This window comes from Nelumbo lutea, chromosome 2, assembly GCF_056320005.1.
Source record: "Nelumbo lutea isolate HS-2025 chromosome 2, American lotus-T2T, whole genome shotgun sequence".
NCBI lineage: Eukaryota > Viridiplantae > Streptophyta > Magnoliopsida > Proteales > Nelumbonaceae > Nelumbo > Nelumbo lutea.
Genome location: NC_142685.1, coordinates 44,491,048 through 44,517,398, shown reverse-complemented (window position 1 = coordinate 44,517,398; position 26,351 = coordinate 44,491,048). Strand labels below are relative to the sequence as shown.

Genomic DNA, 26,351 nt, shown 5'->3' with positions numbered 1-26,351 from the left:
TTTAGTTATAACGAAGTTTCAAGTTTTATGTATTAAAAGAACTAATAAAAACACCAAATGGGCAAAGACCAATGAAAAAAATATGGTCATGATAGTTGAGTTTAGGTCCCTTAGACAGGAGATTTTAAAGTTGGGCTGAGCCCAACAGTAAGTAAAAAGGTTGGGTAATGGTTGACGAATTTTAAATTGTTGGTTTTTAAAATTTACTCTCCAAAGTAAAATCTCTGGTCAGCAAGAAGTATTTTACTTAGCCAAGTCAAATTGAAAGGGAGTCATTGCTTGGTGGATGGGTCTGAAATGCTGCCACTCCATTCAAAACATGCCAAATGTTAGGTCTGTATCCAGTGAAGCCTTCCCAAGCAAACAATGGCTCTTTTCTGAGTTTCTCTGAGTAAGATAAAAAACCAACCATAGTTTTCAAGGTGCCAAGGCGAGGCTAGGCAACCGGGGGGGGGGGTTGTCGCCTAGGCAATAGATTTTTTAAAGTAAAAACATGTATCCTATGGTAGTTCCCTAGGTTCCATAATCATATTTCCTTAATAAATATCCATAATTTTCATAAGTATAAACTTCATGTTAAAGTATAGAAAATCAACATATTCCAACATATTCATGAGAAGAAAAGGAAAGAAAAGAAAATTAAAAAAATATAGGGGCTGAACCCCTATTTCTGTTAGTATATAAACACACAAAATTAGTAATGAAAAATAAGAAAATGTGTTGATTGGATAACATTTTATGTTCTTCCTTGCTTGTTGGTTCAGGTTTTGAAATCTTTGAGGGTTCAATACAGCATTCAGCAATGTTGTGTTGATTAAACCCTAACAAATAAGAAAATAATAAAAAGAAATTAGTATATAAACACACAAAATGAATATTTTAGCTTAAAAATGTCTATTTTATAACCTCAAAAAATTAAGAATATAAAAGTTTTTTATAACACACTATAGAAAACTACTTTGTGATTATGTGAGGCGAGCCTCCAAGGGCGCCTTGTCGCCTAGGCGTCGCCTTGACAACTATGAACCAACCAAACAATGGAAAAACCGAACTGAATAAAAACTTCAAAACAAATGGAGCCTTAAATAAAAGGATACTACATACCTGAACAGAATTCAAATAATCTGCATTCCCAAATAGGACTTCCCGTAATTTCTTCTCCCATTTAGCCCACTCTGCCGCATATGCTCCTTTAGTGGAATCCAATCTAAATTCAAGAATTTTAAGAATAAAAATGAGAATGCAGTAAAATAATAATAAAGGGCCTGTTAGGAATGTACGCATAAAATCATGACACCAATAATCATTTCATATATTGTGTTGTTGATAGTTAATACTAGTGATTCATCAGCATGAACGAACAAGCCTGTTATAGGTTGCAGACTTGTAGTCATAAGTCAGATCCATCTCCAGCAAAAGGAGGAACTGGTTGTATTTAGAATGGCTCGATCAACCCTAGGTTTGATGGTTCTATTTAGAATTATTAGTTTGAGGGGAGATGTTGTTAACTCAATTTCCTATCTTTTATAAACAATTGGGTTATTACACCTACTCCAAAAGAAGGAAAAATGAAATGGTTAAGCATTAAGAAGAGAAACAAAAGATGAGGGAAGGACTTCTCCTAAAAGACGTACACTTCTCAGAATCCTTACAAGTTGACAGCATACATTTAATTCTCCCAAGATGGCCTATATGATGGAGGCATAATCTTTCAAGCCCTTTTTCTTCAAGGTTTCATTTCCTAGCAATCAAAAGCTCCCACTAAGATTTGACATAGTGGGAGTTCATAAGCCAGAGAATGATGTGAAATTACTTATGTCACCATTGAAGCTTAGGTTAATGATGTAGACTCACTTCAATCACATTCAAACCCACATATTTTACTAGGGGCCAAATGTCATATCTTTTAAAGGATCCTATTCCAGCTATTCCAAGAAGTCTTAAAGGAATTAAAATCCAAAAATGTAAATACTGCACATAATAGTAGAGGAATTCATCACAGTACTTTGGGCAATATCTTGATTCAACTCGGCTCAGTCTTAATCCTTAACTATTTGGGCTTTGCTACTTCAGAACACCTATGATAAACCTAAGAAATAAATTTCAGGCATTCATCTGATATAAATAAAAAATGTGAGAATAACCAAGTACCCTTTTAATCACTCCTGTCACAGATCTCTACCCAACAAAGCTCTCTCCGGCCATATGAGGTCAGCCACATGAATTCTATTTTACCATTCATCCATGTTTAATGCCATATTCATTGTTAACTTGTGGGGCCATCAAATCATTTCAAACCACTTCAATTCATGTCCATTTTGGCCTCCCCTACTTCTAGACCCTTAACTTTTAAGTTTTAAAGGTCATTTCTTTTTACTGGTGCCATAGATGTTCTTTGCACATGACAAAGCAATCTTAGTCTACTTTTCCTTATTTTAGTTTCTTGTCACAGATCTATAGCATGTCCATAAATTTGGCATCATTTTTCCAATTAATGTGCACATCATTGTTACATTAGACTTGTTTTAGAGAGGAATATCAAATATGTTTTCTTGGTTAACAATCTAGGCATCAGGACATGTACATGGAAAAATCAGGGCAAAACTAAAATCACAGAATTATGATTTCCTATTATTGATGACAGGATTATGACACATAAAACATGGAACTAGATTCAACACTTTGTAGCCAAGGGAACATCATGTGTTTTATCACAATTTTCTCCTGCATTTTTTTATCAGAAACAAATCAAACCAATTTTACTAAGATACTATTGAATGAAAGATACAGATATAGCAAAGCTACAGGAAACTTAACACATGTACCTATAAAAAGGAAACTTATGACTGCCTATCTCCAAGGAAGACCAAACCATGCCCATAATTATATGTATAATTCCTATACATCTGTTAAACATATGCAACCAAGATATGGGAGTTTGGTTTGGCCTTGATAGGCCCACTCCATCTTCTGATTGGGCCTCAAGGTGTTCAGGTGCTGATATGGGGCAAGGGCATGGATATTCAAAATAGGGATACAGAAATTTCTTGAAATCCAGGACTAGGTTTAGAGAATAAGTATCCCATTTAATATGCTAATACTATGCTTACACTTATAATTTTTTAAGCTCATTGTCATTTTTTAACATACATATTGTCAAATTTACAGAAATTCTAATATACAAACACTTTTTATAGTATAAATTTTTAGATATTTCATTTTTTTATATTTTAAAAGTATTAATTTCATAAGTGTCTATGCAGTATCCAGCATCGTATTGGGTACACTTTGTGTATAAAAGGGGTACACTAATCATGAATTGTTGTCCAGGTATTCTATACTGGTTCCATTGTTAGGCTGGGATTTGTTGGGAAACATAAACCTAGCTCAGCCTGGTTTTTGCTGCTGCTTGCTACCTCTAGTTATGGGGCAAATGGTGAACAGCTTTCTTATGTGCTTGTTAGTCTAAATGAAATATTTAAATAAACCCAGCAGATAGTCGCAACATACAGATAAAAAAAAGTTTTTATGCTTTCGTAGACCATTTCAAACACATTAATTTACCTTCCGTGCTTGTTGGTATGAAGGCTGTAAAGACTTAACCCTTCTTCTAGTACAGATTTCACAGGATCAGGTAAAGGATTCCTGCAGATGCATAAACAATCAGACAGAAAAAGAAAAGCAATGACAAAAATGTTAAAAGAGATCAGTGAAAATGATAGGAGACTGGCTGCATCCCAAAAGATGAAAGATAAATATGAGGCAAAAATTTCCCAGAAATGTTTCATTATCATTTTTTTTCAGCAGACGAGCTACAATAACCACAAATTCAACATCTAAGTAAGATATGGAACTGCAAAACATTGGTTTGAACTTTGAAGCATAGGAAACTATCATTAAGGATCTGAGCATTGAGACTAAAAAACAGGGCCATACCCAAAGTTGGTCCTGAGCCCTGACTATTTGGGGTCTTGGGAAGGGTGGACAGGATGCAGACCTAATCTTAGCCACTTTTTGCACAAGGTGGCTTTTTATGACTAAACATGCTTCTCATGCTTGTCAGATAGAGATCTTACATACATTAGAAAGGCATTGAATCCACTGGCTAGCAATTAAAGCATCCATAGGCAAGTTATCTGAATTTTACATTTTTTCATCAATAACAGAAGAATTTCGTTTATTATGGAAACAAGTACAAAGAAGCACCACAGAGAGAGATAAGCTCTCTCAACTCACTCCGGGATGACCACTAGAATTATAAATTACAACACAGCCCCCAAAAGTTGATCCCTTCCCAGCCCTTGCTTAATCAAAACATCAGCAAAAGCATTTGCACTTCTTTTTACCTACTGCAGCTTAGCTTCCATATTTTGTGTAATGCACTAAAACTTTCTTTTTTCATTAGCAAAATTCTAACAACCAATCTCCTCTTTTTGTAGCCAGCTTACTACTAACTTTGAGTCCCCTTCTATTATCAGCCTACTGATGTTCAACTCCTTTGCCTTTTGAATTCCATCCATTACAGCCATGGTTTCAGCCCTCAATGAATCACCCATGCCTATCAGACCTGAGTAGAAGGCAATAATTGTTCCCTCCCCATTCTAGAACACTCCTCCAATGCCTGAAGGGTCCGGATTCTCCCCACTACTACCATCAAAATTCAACATGATAAGCCCATGAGGTGGGAGCCAAGTTGGCCTGAGGACACCTTTAAAACTGTTCAAAGTTTTTACCCATTGGATCACTCTTATGGTAATGGTCTCAACTATCACATCACTACTCATTTCCTTGTATGAGAAGACTCTTTGATTCCTATCTTCCCAAATCGTCCAGCACACAACTGCCTTAGTTTCCTCCAGATAACAAGGGTAGACTCAAACAAGCCTTGTACATTTGGTGGGGGGTTCCACCTGCACCCAAATAAAGAGAGAAACCATTCCCAAATAATAGCAACAAATGGGTATGATATTAATAAGTGGTAGCAAGTCTCACCATTTGCCTTACAAACGATACACCGGTTAGGGGAAAGACACCAATTTTGTCTCTTTCTTTGAAGAAGATCACAAGTGTGATTCTTTCCATGAAACTTCCCAACATAAACCACTCACCCTAGGGGGAATAGGTTTGTCCAAACCTCCTTAACCAAAAATGGCATTAAAGAACTGTCTGAGGGTTGGGTCAGGGATGAAAAGAATGAAGCGCAAGTAAAGGAGCCAGACAAAGCCAGACACCAAATCCTACTTTCTGACTCAGAAGGGTTCAAGATTCTGAATTTTACATTTAAAAGGTGAAAGATATGAGGGCTGCATTCATGGGAACTTAGGGTTGCACAGATAGGTTACAAGTTGAGGATAAGTCAAGTAAGATGGTTTGATTATGTGCTCTAAAGAGAATGTACTGATGAGAATGAGTTTGGAGCAGGTTGAGGGCATTAATAATTGTTATCTCTGAAAATAATATAAACAAAGTTTTATGGCCAAGAATAGCTGGTGCCACTGACACTAGAGAGCTTATTTTTGGGGGGTGGGGTGGGTTGCAGATGAACCTCCCTATGTTTGTCTTTAGATATTACAATATCATATGACAACTATAATTTTTTTGTAAAATTGTAATATTAGGTTAATCCAAATATGGAAATGACACACACAATTGAACTACTCATTGATGAAGAATCTAAGTTGTGAATCATGTCTCTTATGGGAGGAACAATCCTGCCAAGGTTATCGTGGATTAATCTCCCTTGTACAGTTTTGTTTATCCAAATCATAAACCCTTGGTTCAATCAGAAAGAGAGATGGGGGAAAGGGGAGCAAGAAAAAGAAAACAATTTCCTTTTTGATCAGGATAATAACAAAAAATGTTATTAACATCTCTATGAAGCTACAAAACCAATCTCATCAGAAAATTGATGCTAGCTTGAGACAGCTCGAGTTTCTATCATCAAATACACCGGAAGACCACTGACCTATCTGCATTGAGCAATGGCATCTTGACAAGGGCTCCAAAACGTTCAACTAGTTCGCTCTCAAATTCTTTGCGATTCTAGAAAGAGTAAGTTGACATCAAAAAGAAGAGGATGAAAAAAGGGTCAGAGTCAAAGTTATGAAATAAATACTCCATTAATAGCAAAGTGCCATACCTTGCCCTCATAAAGGTGGTAAAACATCAGCAGGACATAACCAGCATTTGCAGATGCTTTGTCAAGATTTCCCTTTAAAAATACAAAAAAAAATGTTAAGGCATGAGAAAATTGCTTGAATTATATATCACGTACAGTATGCCTTCTTATAATCATTAATCTTGCTGGAAAGGAAATCTATTACTTTTTTTTCATTTTTTTTTGGAGAAGATAACTAAGCATAATGCATTACATGGAAAAAAGAAGGTTGTAGGGCAAGGGGTTGCACAAAGAATGCATAGAAATTGGAGCAGAAGCCCTTCACTTGCATAAAACTAATCAGGTAAGAAGCTTTCACTATACAAAAAGACCCTCCCAACCCCTAACTTGGCTAGCCAATCTGTTATTGCTCTTAATGCCCTAAAAATCTAGCACATCTGAAATTCTGAATTGAGCTACCAATTACTTATTAGGAAATATTAGTTAGGAGTATTATAGTGTACCTTAATTTATATTTATTTTATGCATGCCTTGCCTTTACCTTTACAACTTCCTTGTATGCATGTAATAAACTAACAGTCCAATGCTAAAGTCATAACGCTAGTCTATTAAATAAATGCTCATCAACTTGACCAGAAAAAGGATAGAGGAAAAGGCTAGACCAGCATATAAAATGGACATACCGTGACGTAAGGCCATGTAAGAGTTTTTCATGTCCTCTTTAATGATTGGAATTTCTTATGCACCATTACAATCATATCTTCATCTTGAAGGACTTTGGAATCATCACTTCATTATTGAATGAATTAACCATCTCAATGATTGTCACAGCTGATTGGAATTAAGGACACATTCTAAACAAAAATGAGAACAGGTAATATGCATAGGGAAGTGGTGGTGTTTGTTTTTACCTTTGTTTTGGAGGGGCATCTTGGAGATATGGACCATGTGTTAGTGTTGATTTTTTCTATTCAGCCACATATGCAGAATTCTAGGATCAATATTATGCAATAGTTAAAATAGCATCCGATCAAGTATCCCTTAGACTAGCCCACCCCACCTTGACCCAAATCACCTTGGATCTTGCACAGGTTGTGTCAGTGATTTAAAAGGCATGCCTGGGCGCACAGGTGAAACTCTAGGAACCCCCTATTTGCTAATGTTGTTTATTCATTCCTCCTAATAAAAGATATTTTACAAGATAATTAAAATTATAAAATCATATTTTTTTGTAGCAATTAAGAATTTAAGACCCTAACATGGACTTGTTTAGGCTTGCCTCAGGGCTTGGTACAAAGGTGGCTCGTAGAATTAGGAATGAACAATATTTAACATCACATTATCTATTTGAAATAATGCATTTGAGAAAGAAATGAAGAAATGAAAAGTTTGACATGTTTGAATATGTTTTGTATGTTATTTTTTATTTTGTTTTTGCATTTTTCACTTTGAACATGTTTTTGTATTTTAATATGAGCTAATAGGATTTTTAAAACATTTAGTTTAAAATTAAAGTTTGTATTTTTTAATTAATACTATTTTAATATTTTTTAATTTATTTTGATTTTTTACTTTTTTTTTTTTTTTAAATTTTCCGCCTTGCTTCGAAGAGGTGTGCACCTTGAGTGCAAAATGGCCTTTGCATTTTTTTTGCACCTTGAGCTTTTAAAACACGGTTCAGTTCATTTTGAACCTTTCCTAGGTTGATGCCTCCATGTTAGATGGAACAATCTTTAACAACCCAGGGAGGATTCCCTATTGCCCCTAACAAGGTAGCAACCTTTCCACCTTGCTTTAGGGCTAGATTGATGATAGGAGTTATGGTTTAGAAGATCGGGAGATATGCCTCACAGTTTCAAAGATGGCAAGTTATTAGGTCAAAGGCTTGACTATATATTAGACATGCAGCACAGTTTTCGCAGCCTAAAATAGATGCATGAACAGAGAAACCCCCAGAGTGACATGGCAAGTTATTCTTGGCTTGGAATTCCACATAAACAGGATTCTGTTAGGATCTTTGAGCAGCGAAAAATAACTTTTAGGCCATAGGTTGCCTTTTTGACGATTATAGATGTGATGATTGAAAGGTTCTTGAAAAAACTGCACTAGCCAATCTACTAGTCTATCTTATTTCTCTTTCTCCATGCTGACATGGGTGGTGGAGATTCTTGAGAAGAAAATGCAGTTTCTTCCCTGTTTTGGTGGGATGACCCAAAAGATGAAATGTGATAATCTTGTAGAGTAACAAAGGATTTCCTCTCCAAAAGAAAATGGGGGCCTTATTATTAAACCATTTCAGTTGATGAACAAGTAATGTAGGCATGGAAGCTTCTGTAGATCTATAAATTAGTCCACTCATAAAATATTCTTGTAGATCTATAAAGGAAAATGACAACTATTTAATGGCAATTCTTTTTGTCCATTTGTAAGATATTATTGAGCCTTACTGTCCACTTGTAAGCTTGTAAGCTTCTGTAGATCTATAAAATGGCAGTTCTTTTTGTCCACTTGTAAGATATTCTTGACCCTTATCATCAACTATTTAATCTCCCTTAGTCACCTTTCACCTCTGGATTATGTCATTGCATAGCCTTTGTCAGTCTTAATCCATGCGCAGCAACCAACAACTAAGACTTGTTGCATTTCCAAATCCAATAGTTTTTAGACTTTAAAAATCATTTAATGTAACATTAACATATAAAGTGATGTAATATCTCAGTTATGTACTGAAGGAGTACTTTGGTCCATTTACCTCCTTTTATGTTATGTATGGTTGCCTTAATATATAAATAGAATACCTGGTGCCACCAGCCAGAACTTTTGACTCTCACACTTTTTTTCTCTCTTCTCTCCTTCCTTGGAAAACATGGTACCAAAGCAGGACGGTGCTCTCTAAATCTGTTCTTCTCTGATCATAGCACATCTTCTTTCTTTCCTGGACTGAGAATGGAAGGAACAAACTTGTCCCAGACCTGAGAACACTTCGGCCCCTCTCTCTCTACTCAGAACTTGACTGTAATCTAAGAAGGACAATATCAGAGATATGTCGATGGTTGATTGAAGCTTTTCCTAGTGATCGGTGATTATTTTTTCTGTTCTTTTGTTATTTCTGGGTTGAAATCTTCAAAGAATCTTCTCAGACTGAACAAGGGTAAGAACTAAATTGTTTGTAGCCTTGGTTCTTGGCAGTAAGACCAAGGACAGGCTAAGTTCTGCATTGGCCGAATGGTGTAGGGGTTGTTTGACCCTGCTTTGGATCTGTAGATCCAAAACTGAAAGGTTTGAAACCTTTGTAGGTCATGAGTGACCTGGTTCGATTGGCAGGGTAATGCAGTTGCTTCTATTGATGTTTCTGTGGCTTGTATTGACCTTGGAGAGGTCTGACAGAGATGTACATGTGTGTGACAGCGGTTGCTGTGTGTGAATGTGCTTTTTGCATGCATAAAAATCTCTAGGGAGTGGGAGTGGTTGTCATCTGTGTGTGGACTGAAAGATAACAGTTTATTGTTCACTCTAGAGTTATTATATATGGAAATTGAAGATTCTGCAACATCAGGAACTACATCTAATCAGGGTGGACTGAATGGTGGTTCTATGACTATCACTCCCTTGGATGGTAGGAATTACTTGGCTTGGTCCAAGGAGATGCGGCTGTATATTACAGCCAGGGTCGTATCAAAGGGAACCTAGATAGGGACTGCTGAATATGACAAGTGGGACCAAGAGAACTGCATGATTATGTCGTGGCTTTTGACATCCATGTTACCTTCCATTAAACAGAATTTCACGTCGGCTGAGACAGCTAAGAAATATGGGAACAGGCAAAAGCAACGTATTCAGAGCAAAGGCATTATGCCAAAATTTACAAATTACAAGTAGAATCTTCAACATGTAAGCAGGGGGAGAGGAGTTTATCTGCCTACTATTCAGCCCTAACTTCACTCTAGAAAGAGTTGGATTACTACTAGAGCATTGAGTGGGAAAGTGAAAAAGATGCCAAAGCTTATAAACAACTTGTATCTCAGCAATGTGTTTTTGCTTTTCTATTGGGCTTCAATCCCATGTACGAGCCCATGGGTAGTGACACGAAATTTTACTGGAATTGACATTTCCCCAATGAACACTACCAGCACTATGTGGATACAAGAGATAGTTTCCATTTCCATTTCCATGGGTAGCAGCATGAAATTTTACTAGAATCGACATATTCCCCAATGAAAACTACCAATACTATGTGTAGTCCAAGAGATAGTATTATAACATAAATTGGTGACAGCATTGTAGATATGTGAAGTAACAGTGTTATTGACTACCTAACCTACATGATTATCACTTGGAGCTAGCTCAATATTCATTTCAAACATGAAGTTAAATATTAGCTTTTTGTTTGTGTAATAGATTATTTGGTTGATCTATTACAACCATTTACATTTTCTATGGGTTAAAATTTTGCTTTAACTCATTCTATTATGAAGCTCTGAATCTTAAGGTTTACAGGGCAACTTCAGAACATATTCTTTTGTCTATAACCTTAGTTTCTTAGCTTTGTTTAATGATTTGGAACAAGACAATAATTCAAAAAGGTGTGCTTATGCTTCTTTATCATTTCATAAAATACCATTCTATATTTTGCATATTTTACAATGTTTCCTCCATGTCTATAATTTTTACAATATTTTCATACGGTATTTCCAACATGTTTCTTATATTTGGATGACCAACATTTCCACCGACAATGTTTTCCTTGCTAGAGTGCAGATCTTGGGCAGCAAGGACCTTCCATTTGTCCAAGAGGTATATATGCCTTAGTCTAGCTAGAGGAAAGTAGGAAATCAGCTATGAATGCTCTTGAGGGAGAGATTATTGCCTGAGCAATAAGGGGAAACATAAACTTGGGAAAAAAGGGGAGAAGGCCAAAAAAGAGCAAATGATAAAGACAAACTGTGGTGCACTCATTATCAGAAATCCAGGCACACCCGTAAAAGTTGTTGAGTTGACCGGGAAGCCAAAGTGGGCGAGCAAGAAGTCAGCACAGGATCAGAATAAGAAACCAAATAAGAAGAAGTATACCTCAACCAACTTAGCATCACAGGATTCATAGTATTGGCAATTCAGCAGTCAATTCATCTCAAGATTGCCTCCCCTGTTCTGATCTCAAGGAGGATATTATTAACTCCTTCCATGACCATTTGGAGCAATAAGGTTAGGGCTCTCCAACATGCAGATACTGAAACTACACCTTTGGCTTCTTTTGCATCCTTCTCAGGTAACTTAGCCTTTGCTTTCCATGTAACCTCTAGCACTTTGAAATCCCCATGGATTATTGATTCCGGTGCCTCGAACCATATGATTGGTAAATCAACCCATTTCTTTGGCAGAGAGATAAAGTGAGTTTAGCAGATAGATCCTTCTTCATCATTGCTAGCTGGGGATCTATATCTTTGCCCTTTGGTCTTCCAATATCAGATGTCTTGCATGTTCCAAGATTGCCTATTAATTTATTGTTTGTTAGCAGCATTAAACATGCATTGAACTGTTCATTAACCTTTCTTCCACATTCTTGTGTTTTTCAAGATTTGGCCTTCGAGAAGACGATTGGCGAGGGATAATGGTTGATGGCCTCAATATGCTAGAGAATAAAGTTGGTCTTACCTTTCAGAGTCCTTGAGTCAGTCGAGTAAGAGTCAAGTCATGTTGTGGCACCATCATTTGGGCCATATGTCCTTTAAGTCTTTTTAAGTATTTATTTCTAGATTTGTTTAAGTCTGTTAGTTAGTGACTTTTAATGTCAAGTGTGTCAATTGAGTAAGCACTGTAGAAATTCATTTCCTTTATGTAATAAAATATCAGATCTTCCTTTTTATCTTGTGTATTCTGATGTTTGGGGCCTTGTTAGTATTCCAACTGAGAAAGGTTGTAAGTACTTCATTTCATTTATTGATGATTTTTCACAATACACTTAGGTTTGTCCTATGCACTCTCGAGAAGTTCCTAGACTAGTGAAAGACTTTTAGCACATGACCTATGGTGATCTGACTTTTTTGCTTCCTATGGCTCCTTTCACCGAAGCTCCTATGTTCGAACCCCTCAACAAAATGGGGTTGTAGAACGGAAATATCGTCATCTCCTAGAAGTTGCTCAGGAATTACTCTTGCAAATGAATGTCCCAAAAAGATTTTGGATGGATGTTGTCATTACTCAACCTATGTTATCAATCATATGCCATGTCGGTTATTGGAATATAGGACTCCACATGAGCTTCTTTTCCCTAAGGTTCCTTTGTTTCCCATACCCATGTGTGTCTTTAGTTGACAATGCTTTGTTCATGATCTATCTTCTCCCACTTGAAGTAAGATTGATCCTAAAGATATTGTTTGTATTTTCCTTGGTTATCCTCTTTCTTAGAAGGGTTACCATTGTTTTGACCCCATTTCTAGAAAATAGTTTGTGTCTATGGTTGTCTTGTTCTTTGAGAATACTCCCTATTTTCGGTTACCTCCTCTTCTTAACCCTCCTCCATTCTATGTCTTCCATAGACAATGTTATAAAAGCTAAGGCAGCAAAGTTCAACAGTTATGGAGCAACTTGAAGTTGTGCAACCAATGCCATCGGACTCTCAGGGGTTAGATTCCTCACCCCATCCGGATACCATCATTCTGGTTGATACCCCTGAACCTATTGATATTGATACTTCAAATTATGACCTGGATTTTCCCATTGCAAAGAGGAAAGGTGTCAAATCATGTACCACACACCACCCTATGGCTCACTTCTGATCCTATGAGAATATTTCACCCTCATTTCGTGCTTTCCTTTCAGCAATTGATAGTGTTCCCCCTTCCTAAGAGTGTTGTAGAGGCTTTATCAATTCCCGAATGAACAAATGCTATGAAGGAGGAGATTAATGCCTTGCATAGAATGGCACATGGGAGTTGGTAGATCTTCCTGAAGGAAAGGAACTTGGGTGGTGTAAATAGGTGCACAATTGAGAGATATAAGGCTCGCTTGATTGCAAAAGGTTTTACTCAAGTGTATAGGGTTGATTGTATAGAAACCTTTGCTCCAATAGAAAAAATGAACTCTATTCAGGTCCTCCTCTCTCTAACAGAAAGTCCGGATTGGGAACTCCAATTATATATTAAAAATGCTTTATTGAATGGTGATTTGGAGAAAGAGGTGTACATGACCCAACCTCCCAGTTTCCGTGCTAAGGGTAGTGAACAGAAAGTTTGCAAATTGAAGAAGTCTCTGTATGGGTTCAATCAATCCCCTAGGGCCTGGTTCAGATAGTGCCAAACTGACCACACTCTTTGTAAAGAAGGAACAAGGAAAAACTGCAGCCTTGATAGTCTATGTGGATGACATAGTTATTACTGGCAATTAGGTCTTAGAGATATGGTGGTTTAGGAAATTGACAAACTCTACCCCTACTGTTTACATATGGTCTTAAGTTTCTGACAAACTCTACCCCTACTGTTTAGGAAACTGACCACACTCTTAAGTTTCTGACAATTGACCAATCCTCCCTTGTTGCTAACATTCGTTAATAGAAAGAAGGAACATATTTTGCCCATCAGTCTTCTTTAAATGTTCAAAATGAAACATTTGAATAACACCTTGCTGCTCTTTCCCATATTCTCAAAGGAGAAAACCCCAAAAACAAGAACAACCTTCCCACTTCTGGAAACCCATCCACCCTTCTGGAATTCCTTTTACCTTTTATTAGTTTAAATTGACACTGTTTGGGGCCCACTCTGAACATAAACATTGCCCCACTACAAATCCTCCAATTAAACCAAAGAGTCCGTCCTTCCCTGTAATTCCTAGAAAACTGCAAAAATCCATTTGGTTGTCTCGTGATCTAAATGAGGATCCACATTGTCTAGTAACTCAGGCATTTCTTTTGCCATTCAAGCAATGGAGAGAGCTAACCCAATACCCTCTTCTTAACCATCCATGGAGTAGATTTCTAGCAGCCACCATCTGGCTGGTGATACCTGAATGTCAGCCATCTGGGTGGCCTGAGAAGTTGTTCCACAAAAACAAGAAAGAAAGAAAGTGGGGTAGAACTAGAACTGTGGAAATTTCTGAAGAATACCCACCCTCCCAAGTAGAACTGTTCACCTAAAGCAATGGAGGCCATAATGGCAACAACCAGGTTTGTACAGGTTGGTACACTGCCACAAACACATGGTCACCCCTGTCAATGCACCAGATCTGAACAGCGAAGGTGATCCCTGAAGCTACCACTCCCTGCAACCCAGACGGTCCTCAGGTCATTATCAGTAACCCAAAGTACACTCATCTATAATAATACTTCATTGCAAACAGTGAAAAGCACTGAGAAAATGATTAAAGTATACCTTCTACGCTTTAAAGTACCCCTAAGTTTGCAATAAAGTATTGGAAAAGGTATTATTATCGAGCAAATTTGCTCTATCCATGCAAGATATCGGCAACATATTGAAACACAACCATTTATGAACGATGTGGTTGAAGCAAACTGTTCAAGCACAGAATCACTGACCAATGGTTTATTGGGTTTTAAAAAATTTCTATACATCATGTGGTGTCACATGTGAACAGTTTGTGATGAAACACTAACAGATGTTAACAGCAAGGGAGGACTTAGTCAATTGTCAGAAAACTTGGGGGTACTTTAAGACAATATGTAAACAGCAGGAGTATGGTTGGTCAATTTCCTAAAACTTAGGAGTACTTCAGGAAATTTGCCCTAAATAGAATACATGACGCTGCCAGCCAGAACTTTTGACTCTCACTTTTTTCTCTCCTCTCTTTCTTCTTCTCCTTTGAAAACATAAAACATCACTGTTAAAAATACATAACATGAATAGCATCTATTTGGCCTGGCCTGATTGGGTTTTGAGGAACCTAACCAAGTCCTGCCCATCATTATACAGGCTTATGACCCTAGGAAAAGGTGGCCCATGAGTAACCTTGCCTGAGATTTTGGAATTGCTTTGATAACTGGAAGAGAATCATCTTTATATCTAACAGTAGTGCATAGATGTATGCAAACATGTAAACTTTGAACATTGACTACCCTATAGAGGCCAATTAATATTTTGTATAGGGGTTTATCCTTCAATCAATTCATCAATATGAACTTGCAATTATGTTTGCAAAAAAGTTAATTACAAAATAAGAACTATTGTATAGAGGTGATGATTAAATTTAACCACACAGCACATATCCTCTTCACCTAAAAAGAGAATTAATAAAAAAAATACAAGCATACCGGGTGATTAACTCGCTGAAGCACACGGAAAATGAAAACAGCTAATGCATCAAGTGAAAACGGATTTGTATCAGTTCCTGTAAATTTCAAACAAAAAGATTAAAAAAAAAAGAGCTTATCCAATGGTGGATGTACACTGAATCAAATTTTGCAGAAACTAGGTGATTTTGGCATCTCAACCTATTGTGACTTTTTTTATGAGTACCAATTGTAACTTATTTGATTAGTGGCCTATAGTTTTTCCACTTGTATGCCAGAGAAACAGTAAGAAAAGGCCACTGTGATGCATGCTCTTATCCCAGTAAGAGCAACTATGAAAGTTTAGCCAGCATTCTAAAAGGATCAAAGTATCAAAGGTAAGGTACAACTAGAATGACACACTGACAAATGATAACAAAAATATGCAAGAAAAGAATTGCTAAAATAAGAAGCTTTGTGGTCATAGAATGGTAGCTAAAAGGATCGAAGTATCAAGGTGATAAAATGGTAGTTAAGCATCAAAATCATGTCTGACAAATAGTGCAAAATGCATAAACTTTGCCTCTCAACATAATATAGTGAAAATAGTAGATTATGTAGCATGCAAGGATGCATGCACATGGATGAAACGGGCTCATGGGGTACCCAAGCCCCAGAAAACTTGGGGAACGAGCTGCCTCTAGAATAATGCAGGCCATAGCTGGGCCTAAAATTGTTTTCTTTTACTAGTGTGAGGGCACGTGCTATGCACTTGTGCAAGTAAAGATAACAATATGTTATCAAATTTAATTTTTCATGACCTGCACTAAAACCAAGGCAAGCAAGGTTCATATTACAAGAAGTCAGTCATCCCAGAGCTGGGCCTAAAATTGTTTCTCCTTGCACAGTAGCTAAATTTTTGTAATTCTGTAAGGATGACTAATGGCTAAGTTTCCAAAAGCAATTTTAAGGTTTACTTTGAACAATAAAGTAATGTCCATCGCTATTGATAATCATCAATGCCAATGTCCATCGCTATTCATTGTGGAAACACAAATCTGGTTCTCCAATTCCAATCCTTTAGGCGATAACTTCCTTAAAGGAAGCACTCAGCAAAGAAGACATGCTAGATGTGGTAAATTATTGCACCAGAGACAAACTGAATGCAAATGGAACTTGTACTTCCAAGGGAACAAGATAATAACCTTCAGAATCAGGAATCACTGGAACAGCAGAAGCCCTTGTGCTTCGACACATGTCCTCAATCTGCAAAATTGGAAAATGTCCATAACAGTGAACCCTTACAGAGGGAGAAGGATGTGGTAAATAGTGTACATTAAAACAGTACATGTTAAAAGTCATATAGTGCCAAAGCTTACCTGCCTCCAGACCTCTTCATTAGGTGCATTTTTGTCAGCAAGAGTAATGCTATATGGTTTTCTCCTGCGTTCCTCTGCAACCTTCTGCCAATATCTTCCTGTGGAGTGTGGACAACGCAATTGAATGAAGAAAGATTGAATTAATACTAATCACAAACATTGGTTGAAAGGTTCAAAAGCATAGTACTGACTTTATGACAATGTTTCATTTCAAAATTTTGACCAATCAATTCAGGCTTTAGACTAAATCTTGATTTTTCATAAATTTCTAAGAGCAACTTAACATATCTCATCATCACAAAGAGGTTCATGATCCCCTTCTGTATAAAACCATATAAGGTGAAACTCAGAAATTGGAATAGATGTCCATTATTGAATTGACAGAACTATATAGCAACATTTTCTGGAATTCTGGGTCTCAAAATAACTGAACATATATTACTTGATATATGGGGATACAAACAGGATGTTTACCAATGGTTTTTGTTGTATCATTTTCCCCCCTTATTCTGGAATCAACAATGGAAATTTTCATTAAAATATATGAAAATGTGTACATGGTGGTGAAAGAGGAGGTAACATTGTTTGCATTTCTTTTTCTGCCATGAAAGAGGAAAAATAGATGAAAGATGTTATACAGAAGTTTTCTGGCCTTTTTTAGTTTTTACAATACAAGTGGATCTTTTGGATTTTATTTGCTTCCAAAAAAAAAAAAAAAGAAATTAATAAAACCAACTATTATGTTTGTGCCTTGGATTCTTTATTGTGACCCACGTCATGACCCGCTCCAGATCAAGTTGAGAAAATTCCAACAATACAAGTGTGACCCACATCATGACCCATGCCTTGAATTCCTTATTGTGCCTTGGGTCCGACCTGAATACGATAAGTTATGTAGTTTGTAGGCAAAATTCCAGCTTTTGGGTCCGGCGTGAACACAATAAGTTATGTAGTTTGGGGTTTTCTCTATTATGTATCTTTTGGCTTGAGAGAGAAGTTGAGAGGTTTTGGGTGTTTTGGGGTTTAGGATTTCTGTGAGAGAGGTTGTGCTCTCTTCATCTTATTGTGCCATTCAAATCTGTATTTTTGGCCTCCGAGGTACTAGTCAGCCCATCATACCTTGAAATCTGACAAGTAGGAATTATAATAATATGCCTCTGCTCAATGTATTGATGCAGCTTTACAATCAGATTGAAACTCACAATGATGCTCATTTTTATGCTCCCAATGGTTATCTGGTAGTCTATTTGAGCTATTTCAGCTTCCTGGTGATTTATTTCATTCAGAAGTGAATGAAGAGAACAAAAAAGAAAGCAGGATGACAAGAGCACTTCATGGATATGAAATTCAAATTTTCTGCTGAAAGATGCTAAGAGATAAAATGCATTGCTACTTCCAAGATTGGCAAGCATAACATTATAATTGGTTATGTTTGCATACATCTCATATCCACATGCACAGGAAAGGGGGAGTGGGAATTGGGGTGGAAAGAGACATGGAATGACACTTCAAAAATAAGCATACATCTCATATTCACATGCACAGGAAAGGGGGAGTGGGAATTGGGGTGGAAAGAGACATGGAAAGACACTTGAAAAATAAGTTCAGGATTCATGCTTAGTATAGAATAGTTGGTTACTTGGTTCCCTTTTGTTCTCTACTGATTGCAAGTGTCCAGTCCAAATTCTTCAACTTCAACTTTTAGCATCTCAAATATGACAAAAGCATCGGCTATTATTTTCTAGTATGACAGCTCATGAGTGTTATTCTTCCATTATCTTTTTCTTTTTCTGATAAATGATAGAGTTTTATTAAAAAAGAGAAGGGAATACATCAAAATTTACGAGACAAGCCATCTCAATAGGGACGCGAGGTGTGAACCTAAACTACAACAACACAAATTACAACTGAGCCAAAAAAAAAGTTCAGACTTATTCACCCCCATCTTTGCAGAAAGAAAAAACAAACACTTCCTTGAGGTACCTCGAGGGATGATGTTATATATGAATGTTCCAAAAAAGTTTTGGATGGATGCTATACTTGCAGCTGCTTATGTCATCAATCACATGCCCTCCAGAGTGCTGAACTACATGGTCTCTCATGAGAGTATTTGGTTGTCGTGCCTTTGTCCATGATTTATCTCTGCCTTGTAGTAAATTAGACCCTCAGTCCATTCCCTATATCTTTCTGGGGTATCTCTCTTCTCAAAAATGGTATCGGTGCTTTGATCTCGTTAGTCATAAGTTTTTTGTCTCTATGAATGTCTCATTCTTTGAGTCTGAACCGTTCTTCCCTGCTTCTCTTCAGGGGGAGAGTAGTGTAGAAGAGGAGAAGCAGGTTCAGGTCTGCTAAGTCTCTCTTCCTTCTATTTCGGACCTTGCCCCCTTTCGTGTCTTCCAACATACATGCCGTAGAGATCAGCAATGTGACAAAGATGTGGAGCTACCAAACATTGAGCAACCGACACCGTTAGACTCCCAAGAGGTAAGTCCAAGCCTTGTTGCATCTATTGATGCCCTTGCTCCTACTGTAGATGACCTTGACATTCCTATTGCTCAAAGAAAGGGAGTCAGGTTGGTGAGGCTTGGTGCAGAGCTATACCCCCTAGGGTTGGTAGTTTTTGTTGGGAAGCCTATCTGGAAAGAATCAACACTGGTGATCTGCTCCAAAAGAAGAGACCCAATACTTGCTTGTCACCTCAGTGGTGTGTTCTATGTAAAGCAGATGAGGAGACTGGTTTTCATCTACTGGTGTCTTGCCACTTCGCGAGGTCAATTTGGGATTGGGCTTTCTCCTTATTTGGATGCAATTGGAATCCCCCATTAAACTTGCAGGGCCTTTTCTCCCCTTCCTTTTTTAGGTGGCGGATAAAAAGGGGAAGGACAATGTGGAGAGGACTAAGGACTGCAGTATGTTGGACACTGTGGGAAGAAAGAAACTCTAGGATATTCTCAGAAACTCAGAGAGGAGCAGCAGATCTGAGGGCTATCATACATATTAGGGCGGTACAGTGGCTGAAATCTTTGGAACTATTCACACATTACACTGTGGATGACATGTTGAGGAAGTGGGGTGAAATTGCAAACTGCACGCAAACCAAGTCAGTAATGAGTGTGGCTTGGACCCCCCACCTAGTGGATTCTTGAAATTAAACTTTGATGGGTGTAGTAGGGGAAACCCAGGACAATCGGGGATCGGGGGTGTTTTTAGAGATGAAAATGGGGTCATTTCTGCTATGTTCTCAGGCCCAATTGGAGTGGGTGAATCCCTTAGAGCTGAGATCTTTGCAGTTATGGAAGAAGTCTGGAAAGCTAAGGAATTGAACATCAAGAAACTCATAATTGAAGGGGATTCATAGGTGGTGATAGGGTGGCTGACTAAAGATCAAAATGATTTATGAAAGTACAATAATGAGAGGAGGAAATTCAGGTGCGGGAGATGGAAGTTAAGACATGTTGGATTAAAAGATCGGCTAATTCCTTTCTTGAAGCTCTTTGTGACTCTTGGAAGATAAGTGTGTTTGTCTTCCACTTGTAAATTTTCTACTGATGAATTAATGAAAGTGTTATTGATAAAAAAAAAAAAAAGAAAGAGAGTCAGGTCATGCACTACCAAACACCCCATTACCCAAAGAAGAAAAATAGTCTTTGAGAGTGTGGGACTGTTTAGAATAGATGCAGAAATCAAAAGAAATCGAAAAAACAATAGAAAATACTTCTTCTATGGAGTAGAAGGTGAAGAAGGAGATGGTGGCAATAAGGGTTTAGAGTATGAGAGTTTCAAACCTTACTCTCTCTCTAACACCCTAACACTATTTTTATTAAGTTAAATTTGAATAATTACAAGGAGGCCCTTAGTTGGGCAAAAAATTACAAAGAACATAACATAGAAAGGATGGGCAAAAAAATTACAAATTACAACCCATCTTCTCTAAACTCCCCCTCAAGCTTAGCATAGATGTCAATCATGCCAAGCTTGCCAGTATCATGCAGAAGTTTTACCTTGGGAATGCCCTTGGTGAGAAAATCTGCTAATTGTCCTTCATATGTGATGAAAGGAAGACATACTTCACCCGAAGAGACCCTTTCTCGAATAAAGTGTCTATCGACTTCAATATGCTTAGTTCTATCATGTTGCACTGGGTTGTGAGCAATGTTGATGGCGGCCTGATTATCACAGTACAACATCATTGGCTTGTCATGCTCAACCCCTAGTTCCTCCATCAATGATTTTAGCCACAATAGTTTAGAAACTCCATGTGCCGTGGCCCTGTATTCTGCTTCTGCTGAAGATCGAGCAACAACCGGTTGCTTCTTGCTTCTCCAAGAAATAACATTACCAGCCACCAAGCTGCAATACCCAAAAGTAGATTTTGTCATCAATTTTCCAGCCCAGTCAGCATCAGTATAAGCTTCAAGTTTCATATGACCATGCTTGGCAAACAAAATTCCTTTCCTGGGGAGCCCTTCAAATAACACAGGATTCGCTCTGCTACTGCCATATGAGTGTCTCGGGGAGCATGCATGAATTGGCTAATGCAACTGACAACATATGCAGTATCTGGCCGAGTCATGCATAGGTACAGAAGTTTCCCAAGAAGTCTCTGGAAGACTCCTTTGTCTTCTAACAATGTTCCATCTGAAGCAGAGAGTTTATGACTCATATCAATAGGAGTAGCAATTGGTCTAGCACCCATCTTCCCAGTTTCAGAGAGCAAGTCAAGAACATACTTCCTTTGGGAGATAAGAATCCCATCCTTGGATCTAGCAACTTCTATGCCAAGGAAGTATCTCAATTCCCCCAATCCTTTAATCTCAAACCCTGTATGGAGGAAAGATTTGAGATCATGAATTCCTGAAACATCATTATTAGTCACAACAATATCATCTACATACACAATGAGGTATATTGCCAAAGGTCCACTCCTCTTCACAAAAAGAGTATGATGAGAGTGTGTCTGTACATAGCCAAAGTTAACAAGAGTTGTTCTAAATCTCTCAAACCATGCTCTAGGGAACTATTTGAGTTCATAAAGAGATTTCTTCAACTTGCATACCTTTCCTGTCATATTTGTTCCATACATCCCTGGAGGAAGAACCATATAAACCTCCTCATGTAATTCACCATTCAAAAATGCATTCTTTACATCCAACTGATAAAGGGGCCAGTCAGAGTGAGCAGTTAGAGATAGAAGAACCCTCACAGATGTCATATTGGCAACAGGTGCAAAGGTCTCTAGATAATCAATCCCATATGTCTATGTATAGCCTTTTGCAACCAGCCTGGCCTTGTACCTCTCGATGGTGCCATCAACTTGATATTTGATGGTAAAGACCCACTTGCAACCAACTGGATCCTTCCTTTCAGGCAAATCAACCACTTCCCAAGTGTCATTCTTGTGTAGGGCATCAATTTCAGATCTCAGAGCATCCCTCCATTCTGGAATATTAAGAGCTTCTGGCACAGACTTGGGAATAGGGTTAGAGACAACAGAAGAGAGATAGGCAAAGTATGAAGGGGAAAGCAGACTGTAAGAAAGGTGTTTGGAAATGCAATGTGCAGTACACTTCCGTTTTCCTTTCCTAACAACAATGGGAATATCAAGGTCAGGGAAAGATGGCTCCAAGGGGGCTGAAACAGTACCTGTTGTTTCATCTATGACTGGAAGTGCATGAGGCTCATGTGTTGTAGGGGAAACAACCTGATCTTTTCTGGATCTTTGCCTTTGATACACCTTGGGATTGAGGATAGGACGAGGAGGTAAAGGAGAAAGAACACTGGGACAGGGAGAATGGAACGACTGATCCTTCCTTGATTCATTTGAAGGAGAAGCAAACTCATCAAAAGACTCAACTGGGACAGGAAGAGGAAAAGCAAACACCTGTGACAAATCCTCCCCCTGTGGACAATGTCCTTCCAGAGAGGAACCATAAAAGGGAGAAAGCTCATCAAAGGTGACATCCATTGAGACATACCGCTTGCCAGTCTTTGGATCAAAACAACAGTAACCCTTCTGTGTGGGGAAATACCCAAGGAAGATACACTTGTGGGCTTTTGGTTCAAATTTATGCCTTTGGACACTTGGAACATGTACATAACAGGTGCAGCCAAAGGCACGAAGAGGAATAGGAAAAAGGTCCTTGCCCAGATGAAGGAGATTGAAGGGAGACTTAAACCCTAAAACCCTGGATGGCATACGGTTTATAAGGTAGGTAGTAATGAGAACAACATCACCCCAAAACCTTGTAGGAACATGTGAGGCAAACAAACTACTTCTTGCAACTTCAACAATATGCCTATTTTTTCTTTCAGCAACTCCATTCTGTTATGGGGTCCTAACACAGGAACTTTGATGAATAACCCCCATGTTAGAGAGATAGCAGGATAAGTTCTTCTCAAAATATTCTTTTGCATTGTCAGATCTGAAAATATTAATCCTGGTATCAAATTGGGTTAGAACAAATTCATGGAATTGTCTTACAAGTCTTGGAACTTCATCACGGGATTTCATCAGGAATATCCAAGTGAGTTGAGAAAAGTCATCAATAAACAAGATAAAATATTTGTATCCACCCATAGAGGGTAAGTGGTAAGGCCCCCACACATCAGAGTGCACAATATTAAAAGGAAAATAACTTTTATTGCTCAAAGGATAATTGTTTCTACAATGCTTTGACAACTCACAAGATTCACAATGAAGACTAGACAAACTAATTCCCATGAACAGTTCAGGGAATAAATGACTCAAAGCAGAAAAAGAAAGATGACCCAAACGAAGATTACACAACATAATTCGACTAATAGACTGAAGAAACAGACCCAAAAGCAACATTCCCTGGATGATCAGGACATTGTCCCAGAGTATCAAGCAGGTATATTCCTTTCGCCTCATGGCCACACCCAATCACCTTCTGAGACTCTAGATCTTGAAAAACACAGTAGAAAGGAAAGGAGGTTACACAACAGTTTAATGACTTGGTTAGACTACTTACAGATAACAAATTTGTATTTAGTCTAGGTACATGCTCCAGATCCTGAAAAACACAGTAGAAAGGAAAGGAGGTTACACAACAGTTTAATGACTTGGTTAGACTACTTACAGATAACAAATTTGTATTCAGTCTAGGTACATGAAGGGCAGAAGGTAGAAACATCGGCTAAGGTGATTTTATCACGTCCATGAAGCAAATCATATGAAACAAACAAGGCAGAAGCCCTTATACCTGAATGAGCAAATGCAGAAGAAGTCAAATTTCCTGAAGGGTTGGAAGAAGAAGTCACACCCTCTAGATGACTGATCATCTTCCCAAACTTTTCATATTCTGCTTTGATGGCTGCCAACTGTGCACAAGCAAACATTTGTTCAGTATAATACTTGTCACTATCTGGACTAGTAGCCACATTTGCACTCCCTATCCTTTTACTGTCATGCTTTTTCTGAAACCGAATGGGAACAAGATTAGGATGTAATTTCCAGCACTTGTCTTTGGTGTGCTTTGGCTTCTTGCAGTACTCACATACAACCTCTTTCTTCCCAAAGCCACTAGAAGTCCCTGCAACTCCTTTGGGTTTAACCCCCACATTCGCAAAGTGATCACTAATACCAGCCCCTTGAACATGGACAATCCTTCTGCTCTCTTCACTGCTCACCAATGCAAATGCTTGTGACAATGAGACACTCTCCTTGGATAAAATATTCTGTTTTGTGATATCATATTCTGGGTTTAGTCAGGTTAAGAACTCAAACACCTTGTTTCTTTCAACCAGTTTCCTGTAGGTCTCTGCATCATTGGTGGTGTCCCAAGTTATAGCTTCTATTAGGTCTATTTCTTGCCATAGAGACTTTAGGGTTGAGAAGTATACAGCTAAAGGTTTCTCCCCCTGCCTTAAATTCTTCACATCACTTCTCAATTTATAGGCTCTAGCCACATTTAGTTTTTGGTAATAGGTTTCTGCAACATTGTCCCAGATTTCCTTTGCTGAATTCATCCATAGATAGCGTTGGCTAATCTGTGGCTGCATTGAGTTCACAAGCCACCCAATAACAACATAATTCTCTTGCATCCACTTCTCATAGGATGGATCATCCTCTGGGGGAGCCTTCTTGCTCCTAGAGATAAAGCCCCACTTTCCTCTACTACATATATAAATCTTTACCGATTGTGACCATGCCAGATAATTAGTTCCATTCAGCTTGACTGTGGTCGTAGTCAATAAAGAATCAACTGGAGTCCCCTGAGCTTGTCCAAATTCAGCAACATTCTTGTTTTCAATCTCTGAGGAGTCCATCATGTAAAACACTTCAAATAGGATTTCAGCCGACTTCTACAAGTGTATTGAATGAGGATGGAGCAAGGACTGTGTTAAACCAGCCTCAAAACAGCAATACACAAAGCCAAACCACACCCGGAAGCTGTGAGAACCAAGTCTGAAGCAACACCTTGTTGTTTACACGAGACACTAAACAACTTGGTTCGGCCTTCAAGAAGTAATCAGAAAACCTCCAAGCACTGTGCACCCAATCGAAGCTCCTTTTCTAATCAGAAATTCTAGGTACTCGCCAAAAAGTACCCCAAAAAGAGCAAAGACCAGTCCATATTGATGAAGAGGCCTTTTTACAAACACAGTGTGGGCAGCAGAGAAGACCCCACTGTCAAAGGTGAGAAACACCTCAGGAACAGTCCGTACAGTGCCCAAAAACAACCAAATAGAAGCAACAACTCGCAGCACTAAATCCAAAGATGTTTCGGCAGTTTGACAGTCCAGAAAAGGAATGAAAACAACCCAGAAATCTCTGGGTTAAACTAGACTAAAAAACAGCTGAATAGCTGTACAGTTTTCAAAGAAACTTCGAACGCTTCAATAGTCAAAAAACAGAAAAATAACCCAGAAATAACTGAGCACAACTTACAATCTCTAACTTAAGCTCCAAATCAGAAACCGAACTGTTCTTTTTCTCTGATTCTTCCTGGTCACCGAACCACTCTCCAAGAGATTTGAGTCTTGGGCACCCTCCAATGACCTCCAAGAATCAGGCAACACAAGCTGAAGCTTCCAGCCCTAGAACACTCTCATGCAGTCGACTGGACTACACCCACATGAAAGCCCAAGCCAAGTTCAGGCCTGCTCTGATACCAAGAAGAAAAACAGTCTTTGCGAGTGTGGGACTGTTTAGAATAGATGCCGAAATCAAAAGAAATAAAAAAAAAAAACAACAGAAAATACTTCTTTCATGGAGTAGAAGGTGAAGAAGGAGATGGTGGCAATAAGGGTTTAGAGTATGAAAGTTTCGAACCTTACTCTCTCTCTAACACCCTAACACTATTTTATTAAGTTAAATTTGAATAATTACAAGGAGACCCTTGGTTGGGCAAGAAATTACAAAGAACATAACATAGAAAGGATGGGCCTAGAATATGGCCCATTACAGAAAGGAACATAAACAATAAGAAAGGATAAACAGCCTATGGGCCATTCGGCCCATCTTCTCTACACCCAATATGTCTCCTATGATCACATTTCCCCCTCATACCGAGCCTTCCTATCTGTAGTTGATTGCATCCCTGTACCCAGAAATGCTGCAGAAACCTTAAAATACCCTGAATGGACAGATGCTATGAAAGGGGGGATTAATGCC

The 26,351-nt window shown here is 38.2% G+C and overlaps 1 protein-coding gene across 2 annotated transcripts in view; it reads right to left on the bottom strand.

Moving 5' to 3' along the window:
* The window catches only part of LOC148870262 (tRNA ligase 1-like), a 150,820-nt gene that overhangs the window by 5,324 nt on the left and 119,145 nt on the right, over positions 1–26,351 (bottom strand). For both annotated transcript variants that reach the window (XM_088973552.1, XM_088973551.1), the window contains exons 19-25: positions 16,715–16,812; positions 16,541–16,601; positions 15,378–15,454; positions 6,140–6,211; positions 5,966–6,042; positions 3,565–3,645; positions 1,105–1,207 (exon numbers count right to left, since the gene is read on the bottom strand). In XM_088973552.1, the coding sequence (XP_088829678.1) occupies positions 1,105–1,207; positions 3,565–3,645; positions 5,966–6,042; positions 6,140–6,211; positions 15,378–15,454; positions 16,541–16,601; positions 16,715–16,812 (569 nt within the window). The remainder of the gene's footprint in view (positions 1–1,104; positions 1,208–3,564; positions 3,646–5,965; positions 6,043–6,139; positions 6,212–15,377; positions 15,455–16,540; positions 16,602–16,714; positions 16,813–26,351) is intronic.